The sequence below is a fragment of the Trachurus japonicus genome, chromosome 13, assembly GCF_045865225.1.
Source record: "Trachurus japonicus isolate A0001 chromosome 13, Traja_1.0".
Lineage (NCBI taxonomy): Eukaryota > Metazoa > Chordata > Actinopteri > Carangiformes > Carangidae > Trachurus > Trachurus japonicus.
This window is the reverse complement of record NC_140919.1, coordinates 17288032-17300076: the sequence shown is the minus strand read 5'-3', so window position 1 is coordinate 17300076 and position 12045 is coordinate 17288032. Positions and strand designations below refer to the sequence as shown.

The 12045-nt window shown below is 43.7% G+C and overlaps 1 protein-coding gene across 1 annotated transcript; it reads right to left on the bottom strand.

The window, feature by feature from the left end:
- Positions 1–132: 132 nt before the first annotated feature.
- On the bottom strand, positions 133–12045 carry LOC146975784 (uncharacterized). Its single transcript, XM_085796658.1, has 2 exons — positions 11834–12045; positions 133–1920 (listed from the first exon to the last, which is right to left on the bottom strand). The coding sequence occupies exons 1-2, from the start codon at positions 12024–12026 to the stop codon at positions 224–226; spliced, it is 1890 nt and encodes a 629-aa protein (XP_085652784.1). The 5' UTR covers positions 12027–12045; the 3' UTR covers positions 133–223.

Here is a 12045-nt window from a genome sequence, read left to right as displayed (position 1 = left end):
TTTACTCTCCTGCATTGATTCTTGTGTACACGTGAAGATCTTCCTGTTGACAGAATGTCTCATCACAAAACTGCAACTAAATGATTTAAGGTGTCTTAAGACTATCTACTGCCATACATTGCTCTGATGTACTCCACACACTACAAAAAAATGGTTTATCTTCTGTATGGACTTTCAGGTGCCTCTCAAGACAACAACTAAAGTTTCCCTCCTTGATGGGATGTCATGTGCATCCATGTGCAGCCAAATTCTCCAGCTCTATAAATCCTTTCCCACAAATAGCACAACTAAATGGTTTCTCTTGTGTGTGGAGTCTCAAGTGCTTATATAAATTCCCATGATGTCTAAATTGTTTACCACAGGTAGCACAGTCAAATGGTTTCTCTCCTGTATGGATCCTCATGTGGTCTTTAAGATGACCTCTTTGACTAAATTGTTTACCACAGGTAGCACAGTCAAATGGTTTCTCTCCTGTATGGATCCTCATGTGTTCTTTAAGAGTACAGCTTTGCATAAATTGTTTACCACAGGTAGCACAGTCAAATGGTTTCTCTCCTGTATGGATCTTCATGTGTTTTATAAGAGTACATCTTTGACTAAATTGTTTACCACAGGTAGCACAGTCAAATGGTTTCTCTCCTGTATGGCTCCTCATGTGGTTTTTAAGAGTATATCTTTGACTAAATTGTTTACCACAGGTAGCACAGTCAAATGGTTTCTCTCCTGTATGGATCCTCATCATGTGTTCTTTAAGATGACCTCTTTGACTAAATTGTTTGCCACAGGTAGCACAGTCAAATGGTTTCTCTCCTGTATGGATCCTCATGTGTTCTTTAAGAGTACAGCTTTGCATAAATTGTTTACCACAGGTAGCACAGTCAAATGGTTTCTCTCCTGTATGGATCTTCATGTGTTTTATAAGAGTACATCTTTGACTAAATTGTTTGCCACAGGTAGCACAGTCAAATGGTTTCTCTCCTGTATGGCTCCTCATGTGGTTTTTAAGAGTATATCTTTGACTAAATTGTTTACCACAGGTAGCACAGTCAAATGGTTTCTCTCCTGTATGGATCCTCATGTGGTCTTTAAGATGACCTCTTTGACTAAATTGTTTACCACAGGTAGCACAGTCAAATGGTTTCTCTTCTGTATGGATCCTCATGTGTTCTATAAGATTACCTCTGTGACTAAATTGTTTACCACAGGTAGCACAGTCAAATGGTTTCTCTCCTGTATGGATTCTCATGTGTTCTATAAGATTACCTCTTTGAATAAATTGTTTACCACAGGTAGCACAGTCAAATGGTTTCTCTCCTGTATGGATCTTCATGTGTTCTTTAAGAGTCCATCTTCGATTAAATTGTTTACCACAGGCAGCACAGTCAAATGGTTTCTCTCCTGTATGGATCCTCATGTGTATCTTCAAAGCCTTTGTACTAAATGTTTTTCCACATGCTGAGCAGGGGTGAGACTTCTTACCAGTGTTACGTTCTTCATCATTTACAGCTTCACTGTTCAAACTGGACTCTGGTGCTCTGGTATCTCTCCAGTCATCACCGTCTTCAGTCTCACAGGACGACTCTGAGACCTCATCGTCTGTATCTGGTTGAAGATCTTCATGTTGATCCGAGTTCCTGGCTGGTTCAGATCCTCCACAGTCGTCTCCATTGGCCTCTATCTGTTCAGCTGAGCTGCTGGATGGAGGCTCTGCCTCAGTTTGTCTTTGATGAGGTTGTAGGGAGTGAGGTTTTTCATCCTCATCCTCACTCTTTACATGAACAAAAGTGAGGGGGAACTCTGGAGTGGTCGATCGTTCCTCCTTTTCTTCTTGAACATGTAGACTCTCTGGGTTCTCCTGATCCAGACTAGAGGTCAACTCAGGAGGATCCTCTGCTTCAATCTTCAACAGGTGCTGATCACCTGCAGAAACAATGAAACACATCATGAACAATAGTGTCTTCATACTGTCACTCATAACTGCTGTCTCTATGAACCCCAATGATCTTCTCAGTGGACGCTAGTCTGAGCTCAAGGAACTTTGCTCCTGCTATGCCTCTGATTGGCTGGGAGTCTCGGAGCTACTTTTTACTTTTACACCAGTACTTTTACTCAAGTAAAATTTCATCGATATAACAGTACCTACTTCCACTTTTACTACCTCCTCATAGACAGATTAATCACTACCAGTGTTAATTTTGTCTGCTATTTTTCAATTTAATTTGTCTTAGTCTAATTATATTTAGTCAGCTTGTATTCTTTTTTGTTTAGTCACATTTTAGTCGACGAAAAGTCTTGGCATTTTAGTCTAGTTTTAGTCAAAGAAAATCCAAAGTATTTTAGTCTAGTTTTAGTCGACTAAAATCCAAAGTATTTTAATATAGTTTTAGTCAATAGTCTTTTTTTAGTCTTTGAAAGCATGTTAACTCATTGAGTGCCAACCATGTAATTTCTTGTTTGTTTGTTTTTTTTTTAATTATAAAACTAGACACTTTAACACACCTGTAAATTTGGGGACTCTACGACGAGCAGAACTGAAATAGATGACGATCAAAAACTCATGACAGCTCATGATCTGGAAGTTTTTATCATAACAGTTATGATAACTCGATGGTGGATTTGTGAATAGAACAACAATTGTTGTATATATTTATCTTACACAAGCCCTTTGATCCAGAAATGCAAGTGTCAGAAGAGCGACAGGCACAAACAGAGCACCTTTCATAAAAGACGCTGTATCTCCTTTTCTAGAAAAAAAGAAGGGATTTTGGTGAAACACAGCCATGTTTAGCTTGAGTTTTCTCAGGAATGGAGGCACGTAGAAACAAACGGTTTGTGGCCATTTGAAGCATAAAGTTTCACCTTTCAAATGAGCCATGTGAGTATGTGTTGGTGGCAATAATATAGAATACACTGTGGCTCTACAAAAATTGTCAAAAATGGTCTAAATTGCCGGTACACTTGACTAAAACTTTGGAAAGGAGCGCGGCACTCAATGAGTTAATCACAATTAATCTAGTCAAACCATTTTAGTCTTTATTGACAGCTGTCAGATGAGCCAACTTTCCAGCTTGTGTGTGCGTTTATGTACGGTATTTGTCAGTATCTAAACAGAGCATGAGAGAGATGAACACACACACACACACACACACACACAGAAGCGCTTGTTTAACGACCAGCGCGGAGACACGTCTACGCCAGGGACGTACCGGCCGCAGAAGCGCCGCGAGTAGCCGCAAAGCACCAAGAAGTGGATCCCTCTGATGTTAACGATTGTGTCGTTTACACCAGAGCCATATCGCTCTGGTTCACAGCAGCAGTGCCGCGAGCGATCCCGTCAAGCCAGGCAGGAAGTCACACAAAGAAACAGCAAATTAATCCAGTTAATTTTCAAAAACGGGAAGGCTCCGGCTCGCACATGATTTCCGTTGCTCGGCGCTTCGCAGCGATTCCGCAGCCCCCCCCATGAAAAAAACCATCATTGACGATTATTTTTCGTCTCGTCTGACGAGATTAACACTGATCACTACGGTGCTGATGTTTGTATAAAATAGGCTATAGACTGTTTCAACAGTCAAACATACAGTTAATATTGCTAGCTAGCTAGCCCGTGGATGTACGATAAGAAATGACTAGCCAGTACTTCTTGGGTCTGTCAAATAATAACACAGGGACCAGATCTTCCGGTTTGACAGGGATTGTCAAGTTAACGCTATTGCTAGCTTGCACCAATTAGTTTTTAACAGCTGGATTTTCAGTCCGGTTCACTCATTTATTAACCCCTGGTAGCTAATCGTTAGCTAGCGCCAGTTAGCAACAGTGTTGGCTTGTAAAAATGACAATCCTGGACATACAGTACTCAGAACCCTGGTCACCACAAATTAGTTAATAACAGATGCAAAGCCTGTGTGCAATGCTCAGTAGCAGCTGCTTACAAAGTGTAGTCATCTCGTCAGTTAACGGTTGTTATGCTAACGTTAGTGCTGGGTAGCACAGTTTAAAGAGTAACTAAATCCCTAAACCACTTTTTTCTGCTGAAAACAAATATAATTGGGTATGAAGTAGTGTTGTCGATTGATTCTGGTCCAACTCTTGACATTTTAGTCAAAATATTTCAATTTGGTGTATTTTGTAGTAGAGTGACTGCCCTCTGTGGGTTGAAACACGGCTATTACAATCAAAATTTTCTATTGGCTGAGATGGAGGATGATGACGTTTTGGAGGCAGCTTTCGTCACGAGCCACCAGCTCCCCGCCCAATCAGCACCGGCCAGGGGCGTGAATAGGATTTTTTTTCTTGGGGGGGCCAGATGGGATCACAATCTGTAGAGGGGTGGCATATTGTATTGACATATAAAAAAGGTTTATAACATCCTTCGATAGTCCTTGACTTTAGGTGATGGTAATAATAACCAGTAGACTACAATATGAATAATATGACTGTTTATTTACACAAAATAATGCTAGATTGAACGATTGACTCTGACGTGAAAGCACGTAGCCTATCACTGCTGTTTGCAACGATCAGCGGCCCGTCCCAAGCGCTTACCGCCGGTCAGTCTCACAGTGTCACGGAGCACCGGTCCATGCCACGGACCCCACACCCCACCCGTCATACAGCCTCAGCTCAGTCACTTAACCTCCTCATTGACTGTGATAAACCATGTCAATAGAAACGGAGGGGGCACATGCCCCCTCAGATTTGAGGGATATTTATTTTTTTATTTTTTTATTTTTTTTACTTACTTTACCTTACTTATTATTTTACCATCTAGCTATGATCAGCGGTCATTAGGGATGCACATTTAGAATTTTTTTTCTGACCGATAACCGACGCTCGTTAACCGATTATTAACCGTTAACCGATAAGATTAAGAATCTTGCGGCGCACGGCCATTTTGCCGTTAAATACACACGTGCGCCGCGACAGCTGATCAGTGCGCTCTGTCTCAGCTGATCGCGCTCTGGAGGTTAGATCGTCCAATGTAGAACTGTTTTTATACAAAGTGCAGCCAAACACCAGGCTGAAGGAACAGCAGAGCTCCTCTGACAGCTCCTCTGTGGAGCTGCAGGAAAGCAGCGACGTCCTCTTTTCTTTTTTTTCCAGCGCAGTTGTTACAGGTGATGCACATCTATGTCCGTGTAGGTTACATTTATTGTCTGATCTTCCTTCATGGGGGCTGCTGCACATACTGTCAGTCCTCCTGTGTAACTTTTTGCTGCGAAATATGACTGAAGGCTGTGAACTCTGCACGTGTCGACACGCCCCCATGAGTTGACGACATAAGGATCTAATAAAATAAATAAATAACCGATAGTATTAATCGGTCAAAGTTCTTGTTATCGGTTAACGGTTAAACGGTTAATCATGTGCATCCCTAGCGGTCATATTGAGTGAAATGTATTACAAACTAGAAAATTTCCTCTGAGGAAATTTTGAAAGGGCCACAGGGCTACTGCCAGTTTTACCATCTCTGTCAACATGGGAATCAAACCCACAACCTTAAGGTCAAGACAGAGCTGATCAGACACATGATCATCTTTCTATAAGCACTGATATGGAGGAGCTGTAATATTAGGTTAGCTACCTGTGTGTGTGTGTGTGTGTGTGTGTGTGTGTGTGTATCTCTAACTTTTATCACATGAAGTTACCTGTGTGTGTTTGTGTGTGTGTGGGAGAGGAGTGCGCGCATACGCGCGCATGTGTACGTTACCTGTGTGTTTTGATGTATGTGTGTCTGTAACTGTAATCACATGAAGCTACCAGTGTGTGTTGGTGTGTGTGGTTGTGTTTGACTGTGACTTGAACTAAACCTGATGATGGTGCCTGAAGCAATGGTATAAAAGTAAAAAAGCTCATAATAAGCACAGAGCTTTGAGAGAGAAGTCAATTAAGGACAACAGGGAGCAACACCCTGTATCAGTCTGATTTAGCTGTGTGTATACAAACATTTAAACGAGCATCAGGTGGATTGTTTATGAAGTTAACAAGCTCTGGCCTGAGAATCACAGAGGTTACCACGACAACTTGAGCTGTTTGCCAATGACGATAGGGGCCCCCCAGGCTGAGGCAGACAGAAACGTCGAGAAAAAGAGCATTGTTAGCCAAGATAACATTTCTGAAATTCAGTTTACTAACTTTTTGGTCCCCAGCATTAGTGCCCAAAATAAGTGATTTGAGGGCATCCCCCAAAAATTTGGAGCGCATAGCGCGAGATAGGACATTCACATTCACTGTGCCCCCTCCAATTTTTGGTTTGCATGACGCCCCAGTCTCGGACCCAACACACCCAGACTCACCAGCATTAATTCTCAACCTGAAAAAAAAAAGAAGAAAGCCAGTGCAACACTGGTTCTGAGACAGTTAACTGTTAATCAAGTTAATAAGATGTGTGTGGGGCGGTGCGTGGCGCAGTGGTTAAGGCGGTCATTCCCCCCCTCTCTGCCTCCCCCTTTCCTGTCTATCTCAATATGTGCTATCAAATAAAGGCAAAAACGCCCAAAAATATACTTCAAAAAAAAAGGAAAAAAAAGCTGTGTGTGAGATAGGGATGGGCATTTGAAGAAATCTTTTTGATCGATCATCAGGAAAATTAATGATCAATTATCGATTAATCGTTAATATTAATATTCATATTCATATTTAAAAACAGAATGCGTGCGGCTATGGTGTGTGCCAGTAATCCACGGCAGTCCCTGTGAAGGAAGAAGGTCAGACAGCAACGTACACGGACGTCTGTGTGCTTGTGCTTCACCTGTAGGGACAGTGCCGACACCCCGGCATTTAAAAAAAAAAAAAAAAAAAAAAGCACCGTTGCGCTGCCTGGCTCACCTGCAGCTGAGCTGTCAGAGCAGCTCTGCTGTCCCTCTTTCGTCAGCCTTGTGTTTGGCTGCACTTGTAAGAAAGAAATCGCAAGCACTTTCAAGATGTGAAAGCGTGTGTTTTCTTGTTATTTCTGTAGCCAACACACCACGGAGCGGTGCTCTGATCAGCGCAGCACAGAAAAGAGAAACTAACTATGCAGGATATTTACCTTAAGTTTCATTTTAACCGTCGTTAAACAGCTTCGGACTAATTGTGATGTTAGATAAATGACTTGGAGCTTGTAACTTACAGAGCGAGTGGAGGCTCCTTCCACACCGCTGCTGAAAACCAAACCTGCTGATCAGAGCGGGCGGAGCCGCGGTGTCACAGCTCTCGTCTCTGTTGCACCAAGTCCGCGACACAAGCGCGCCCCGTCATATTTAATGAATGATTTCACTCTTAAACCATGTAATAATAATAATACATAATAATAATATAGAGTTTATTGGTTGTTATGAAAAAATAAAACCGGGGTTTATTTCTCTGTAACAACATCTGCCCACTTCATGATCCCTTATAATAAATCGATAAAAAATTAACGTGATTGATAAAATTATTAACAATCAATAATCGATCATCAATTAAAGCAGAAGTAAGTGATATATTTGTGTTAATATAAGTCTTAAATAGTTATATCTTCCGACAGCAATCACTTACATAGAGTGTTTGGTCTGAAACACGGGTCTGTCAGTCACTCTGCTCTGCTCTGAGCCGAGGAGAAAACATTTATCGTATCCTACAGTTTTTATCCAATGAGGAGAGAAAACGGCATGCAGGTCTGTGTGTGCAGCCAAGGGACGCCGTGAATGTGGCGACGTAGGGACGAGGACTGTTATGGTGCGTTCAAGGAAACTCGTATTTTTCCGACCGTGCAGTCGTACCAGTTCGATCTGGTACGAGTTCACCGGTCGGAAGTTACGAGTGGCCGTTATAGTGACTTTCACCGGTAAAACAGGTCGGAAAAACACGAGTGGGTTGCCTGAAACGCTACAAAGTCATAAGTTGTGACTTGAAGCTGTAATTTACGATTTCAAAAGCCTGCCTGGAACGCAGCATTAGCGAAAACGACCGGACCACTTACTTCTGCTTTAATCATGCCCATCCCTAGTGTGAGAGTTACTATGGCGGAACGTGGCTGACGGGGGTCTTTGGTCGCAGGCAGCCCTACAGACACACACACACGCTGTAGTTTTTGTGCATGCTGGAGCCGGGCGCTCTTCTCTGGCGGCCGGCGCACCAACATTAAGATGCATTACCGCCACCTACTGTGTTGGAGTGTGAACCAGAGTCACCTATTCATATGGGACAGAAGTGCTGGAGCGGAATAATGGACTGCTGTTATCGGAGCGTTTAGAGTTTTTTTTTCTCCCAAACTCTGGCGGGGGGGCCATGTAGGGGGGTCAATCAAATTTCAGGGGTAGCCAGTGCCACCCCCAGCCACCCCGGTGGCCACGCCTCAGGCACCGGCTGCTGCCAGCGACTAACGGCTGCTAACAGTTGGCTGGATGGGAATCGTTTGCGGCTCTGCCCCCAGCGGCACGGCGGGGGGGGGGGTGGAGAGTCGAATCTAACTGCTCCTGGAGCCCCGCCCATAATCAGGGCATTTGTTGGATAATGGTTCCAGAGGCCGTGGAAGTGTCATATCCTGAGGTTAATGCATTTGGAGGTAAACCCTGCTAGATGATTGGGATTTCTCTTGGATTTCACTGCACACCTGTTACACTCAGTTGCACTGACTTTTTTTGACATGAGGCCATGACGTCATGGCGTGCTGGACTCCCTTACATGGTCATGCCGAGGTCTCTGCTCCAGCCGGCCCCGCCTCCTCTCATGCTGCTCTGTTGTTGCTGGGGTCACAGCGGAGAGCGGAGAGGATTACTTCCTGCTTTTTCCCTGCATGTTTTAGCGCTGTAGCGTCACTTTACTAAGTTTTATTTAGAAGTTTACGCCGACGTTTCATGTAAGTGAAGTATATTATTTATAAGTTTTTGCAAGTGAGTTGACAGTGCGCGAGAGACCCTTTTTCTTTGTTGTAACTTTCTGGCAACAAAATGGGAGTGTCCAGTTTTCCCGTCGGAGTGCTGCAATCCAAGTGTTGTTTGATTCGATTCGATTCAATATCTTTATTGTCCACAATGTGGAAATTTGTCTTTGGCTTCACCACATAAAATACCACATGAAATCACACAATGGCACACATTAAATAAATAACATGTCATTCAATACACAAAGAAAAAGTAAAAGAGTTTCTGTAGGAAATCTGTACATTAATATTAATTTTTTTATTAATATTAGTAGGTGTAGTATTTTGGGACGTCAGGGGCACCTGAGATAGGCTACCGGTACAGTGTTTCTCCTAGCCGTTTTGTCTTGGGGGGTGGGGGGTTGGGGGTTGGGGGGGGGGGGAGTCCATCGAGGGGGGGAGGGAGGGGTGAAGGTGTGTGTGTTCATCTCTTGCACGCTCTGTTTAGATTAAATAAACACGAATAGGCTACAAACGTGCACACATTGGCCTCTAGTATTTATTAATCGCGGTGTTTTATTTTGAAAAGGGTTTGAAAATTGACCGGATTCTCTCGTGTTTATTTGTTTGACTTCCTGCCCGGCTTGGCGCGATTGCTCGCGGCTCGGGGACATAGCGGGCCGGCTGCGGAGGTGCACGCTGCGGTGCATCTGATGTGAACACAGCTGCGGTTCTCGGCTATTCGCGGCGCTTCCTCGTCTGGTGTGTACCCGGCATGAGCGCTGGTATTTAAAAATCAGATGGCAGAGGAAGAATAGCACCGTTTGGTAGCTTGGGCAGCTTGGGTGCTTCAGGTGGAGCGGTCCAAAAGTTTTATCAGACCAACAGGTCCGCTCTGACTGCGATTGGCTCCTAGAGTTCCCGTTTTTCGGCCCGCCCCGCCAACAGAACGCGTACACCACAACCCATGGTGCAGCAGTGGCCCTTTAAACTTTATTATTTGAAATTTGATTGGGAACTTTTCTTTGATTTTTTTGACAAACAGCTACTACAATACCATTAGCTAAGTCTTTTGTAGAACTTTTTGAGTGTGTCCAAAATGTCCTGTTGTAAGGTTACCAGTGGTTAAATCCTGAATTGCAACACTCCAATGATAAAATTTACTACTATTCCTAAACTTTAAGTCTGTGTGTGATGAAGACACGATTCAAAGTACTGGTGTCTTAAGTCTTTAAATTAAAGGAGCATTATCGCAAATCCAAATTCTTAATTCGGCCACTAGATGGAGCCAGGCAGAGCATATCAGATATAAACAAGTGGGCAGCTGTCAGAGAGAGAGAGCATTCTCGTTTAGTCCCCCCCACCTCCCTCCTCCTCCTCACTCCTCCTCCCACCTCCCACCTCCCCCCTCCCTCACCAGGCTGAATGAACGTGCAATCGCGGGAAAGGAAAAAGAAAACTCGCTAGTGGAAGCGGCAGCTCTACGCGCACAACCACAACAACGGCAACAACAGCAACTGCAACTTCCTCCTACAAATGTACGACCGTTGGTGTGACGTGCAGACCGCAGTGGGACGACCGGATCATGCAGCTGCAGACACACACACACACACACACGTCTGTGTGATCACGTCTGGAGAGAAGCAGCCTCTCGCGGTTAATAATGTGCTGTTAAAATATAACGCTGAGAGGACAGCTGAAGAAAGACACGGGACGTGGAGACAAAGTGTTCTACCGAGTGATTCAGTGACTGTAAGCAGCCTAACACTGCTACATTACAATTTACTGTTGCATTTTTCCGGTTCGGAGGTTGGATTTGCTAGCCTGGCTCTCGCCAGACCCTTGTAGTTCCGCAAAGCTCCACCAGAGGCGCTACGCTCAGCTTCACACAAGGGTCTGGACTCGAGGCCAATGCAAACTTCTTCCCCGGAGCAAAAAATAATGAACCAATCAGGATCGCCGGGCGGGACTTTCTGAGGTGTGACGTAGCGCTGAAGCGACTGTTTGAGTCAAACAACAATGGCGGCTCGCAGTGAGTGGCTGAAGTAGCACGTCATTCAAGATAACGGACAAGTGGTTTATCCAATCACATACAAGATTTTTTTACAAGGCCCCGCCTTCTGAAATGAATCGCCTATGGAGCAGTCCCAGACCCTTGTGTGGAGCTCAGCGTAGCTTTGCGGAACTACAAGGGTCTGGCGAGAGCCAGGCTACGGATTTGCGAGTTCCGAGTGCAATCGAACGCAGCAAGTGCCGGGCCGGCTTGGATCATAACAGAGACAAATTCTGCATTTGCCCCACGGACACTAGACTGTTGGCAAATTATAATTTTTATATATCTTTTTTATTTTAATTTTATTATTTTTCTTTTTTTATTTTATTTTATGGCTTTCCTGTTCCATCTGTTACTGTGTTAAATCTTTATTGAAATGCTGACATGTATAAGCTCAGTTTCAAAATGTATTTTATACTGAAATTTGCTGCTTGTAAGATTTGTATTTCTAATAAAAAAAAATAATAATAAAATAAAAAACTATACTGTTGGCGATTTTTTTTTGTAAATTTAGTTATGGCTCCCCCGACCTATCTTTTGCATATTTCAGCTTATTTTATGCTATTGCTGCTGTATTTGCGATAATGCTCCTTTAACCACAGAGCAACGTGTGGGGAAAATAACCTTGTGGTGATGGCTCCAAAAACAGGACTTTGGGAATAAATTCAAATAAAAAAGATAAATTGTTAACTTGCTAGTCGATAATAGCTAAGTCAATTTACAGAGTAAGTCGCCTCAACTAAAAGACCTTCTTAGATTTTGTAACTTCCTGTAGTACAATTCTTGATAGCGACATAAAAGTTCCCCTACATTCATTTATCCCCCCACCCCCCACCACAGTCTTCTTGCAAACCTGTGGAAAACACTTAAGTTAAAAGATAAATGTAGTACAACATGTCCTCTTTCTCTACAAAACACAGCTTTGAGGTGAACTGATTCAACACTGAATCACCCACCGGGTTTGTTGAGGACGACTCGAGGCTGCAGGAGAACATCCAGCAGGTTCCTCTGCCGCTCGATCTCCTGTCTGAAGCCCGAAGCCTCCGCCTCGTACCCGGCTACGACTCTGTCCACGGCCGCTAAGATTTCCTGGGAGGCGGCGGTGAGTCTCTCGGTAACGAATCCTCTCAGAAACTCCACCTCAGACATTTTACTCAAACTCTCTGTT

Bases quoted from the DNA above. Each gene is read 5' to 3' on its own strand.
- LOC146975784 (XM_085796658.1), bottom strand. From the start codon at position 12,026: ATGTCTGAGGTGGAGTTTCTGAGAGGATTCGTTACCGAGAGACTCACC. The intron at 1,921-11,833 runs GTGGGTGATTCA...TTGTTTCTGCAG, and splicing joins AGTCGTCCTCAACAAACCCG to GTGATCAGCACCTGTTGAAG.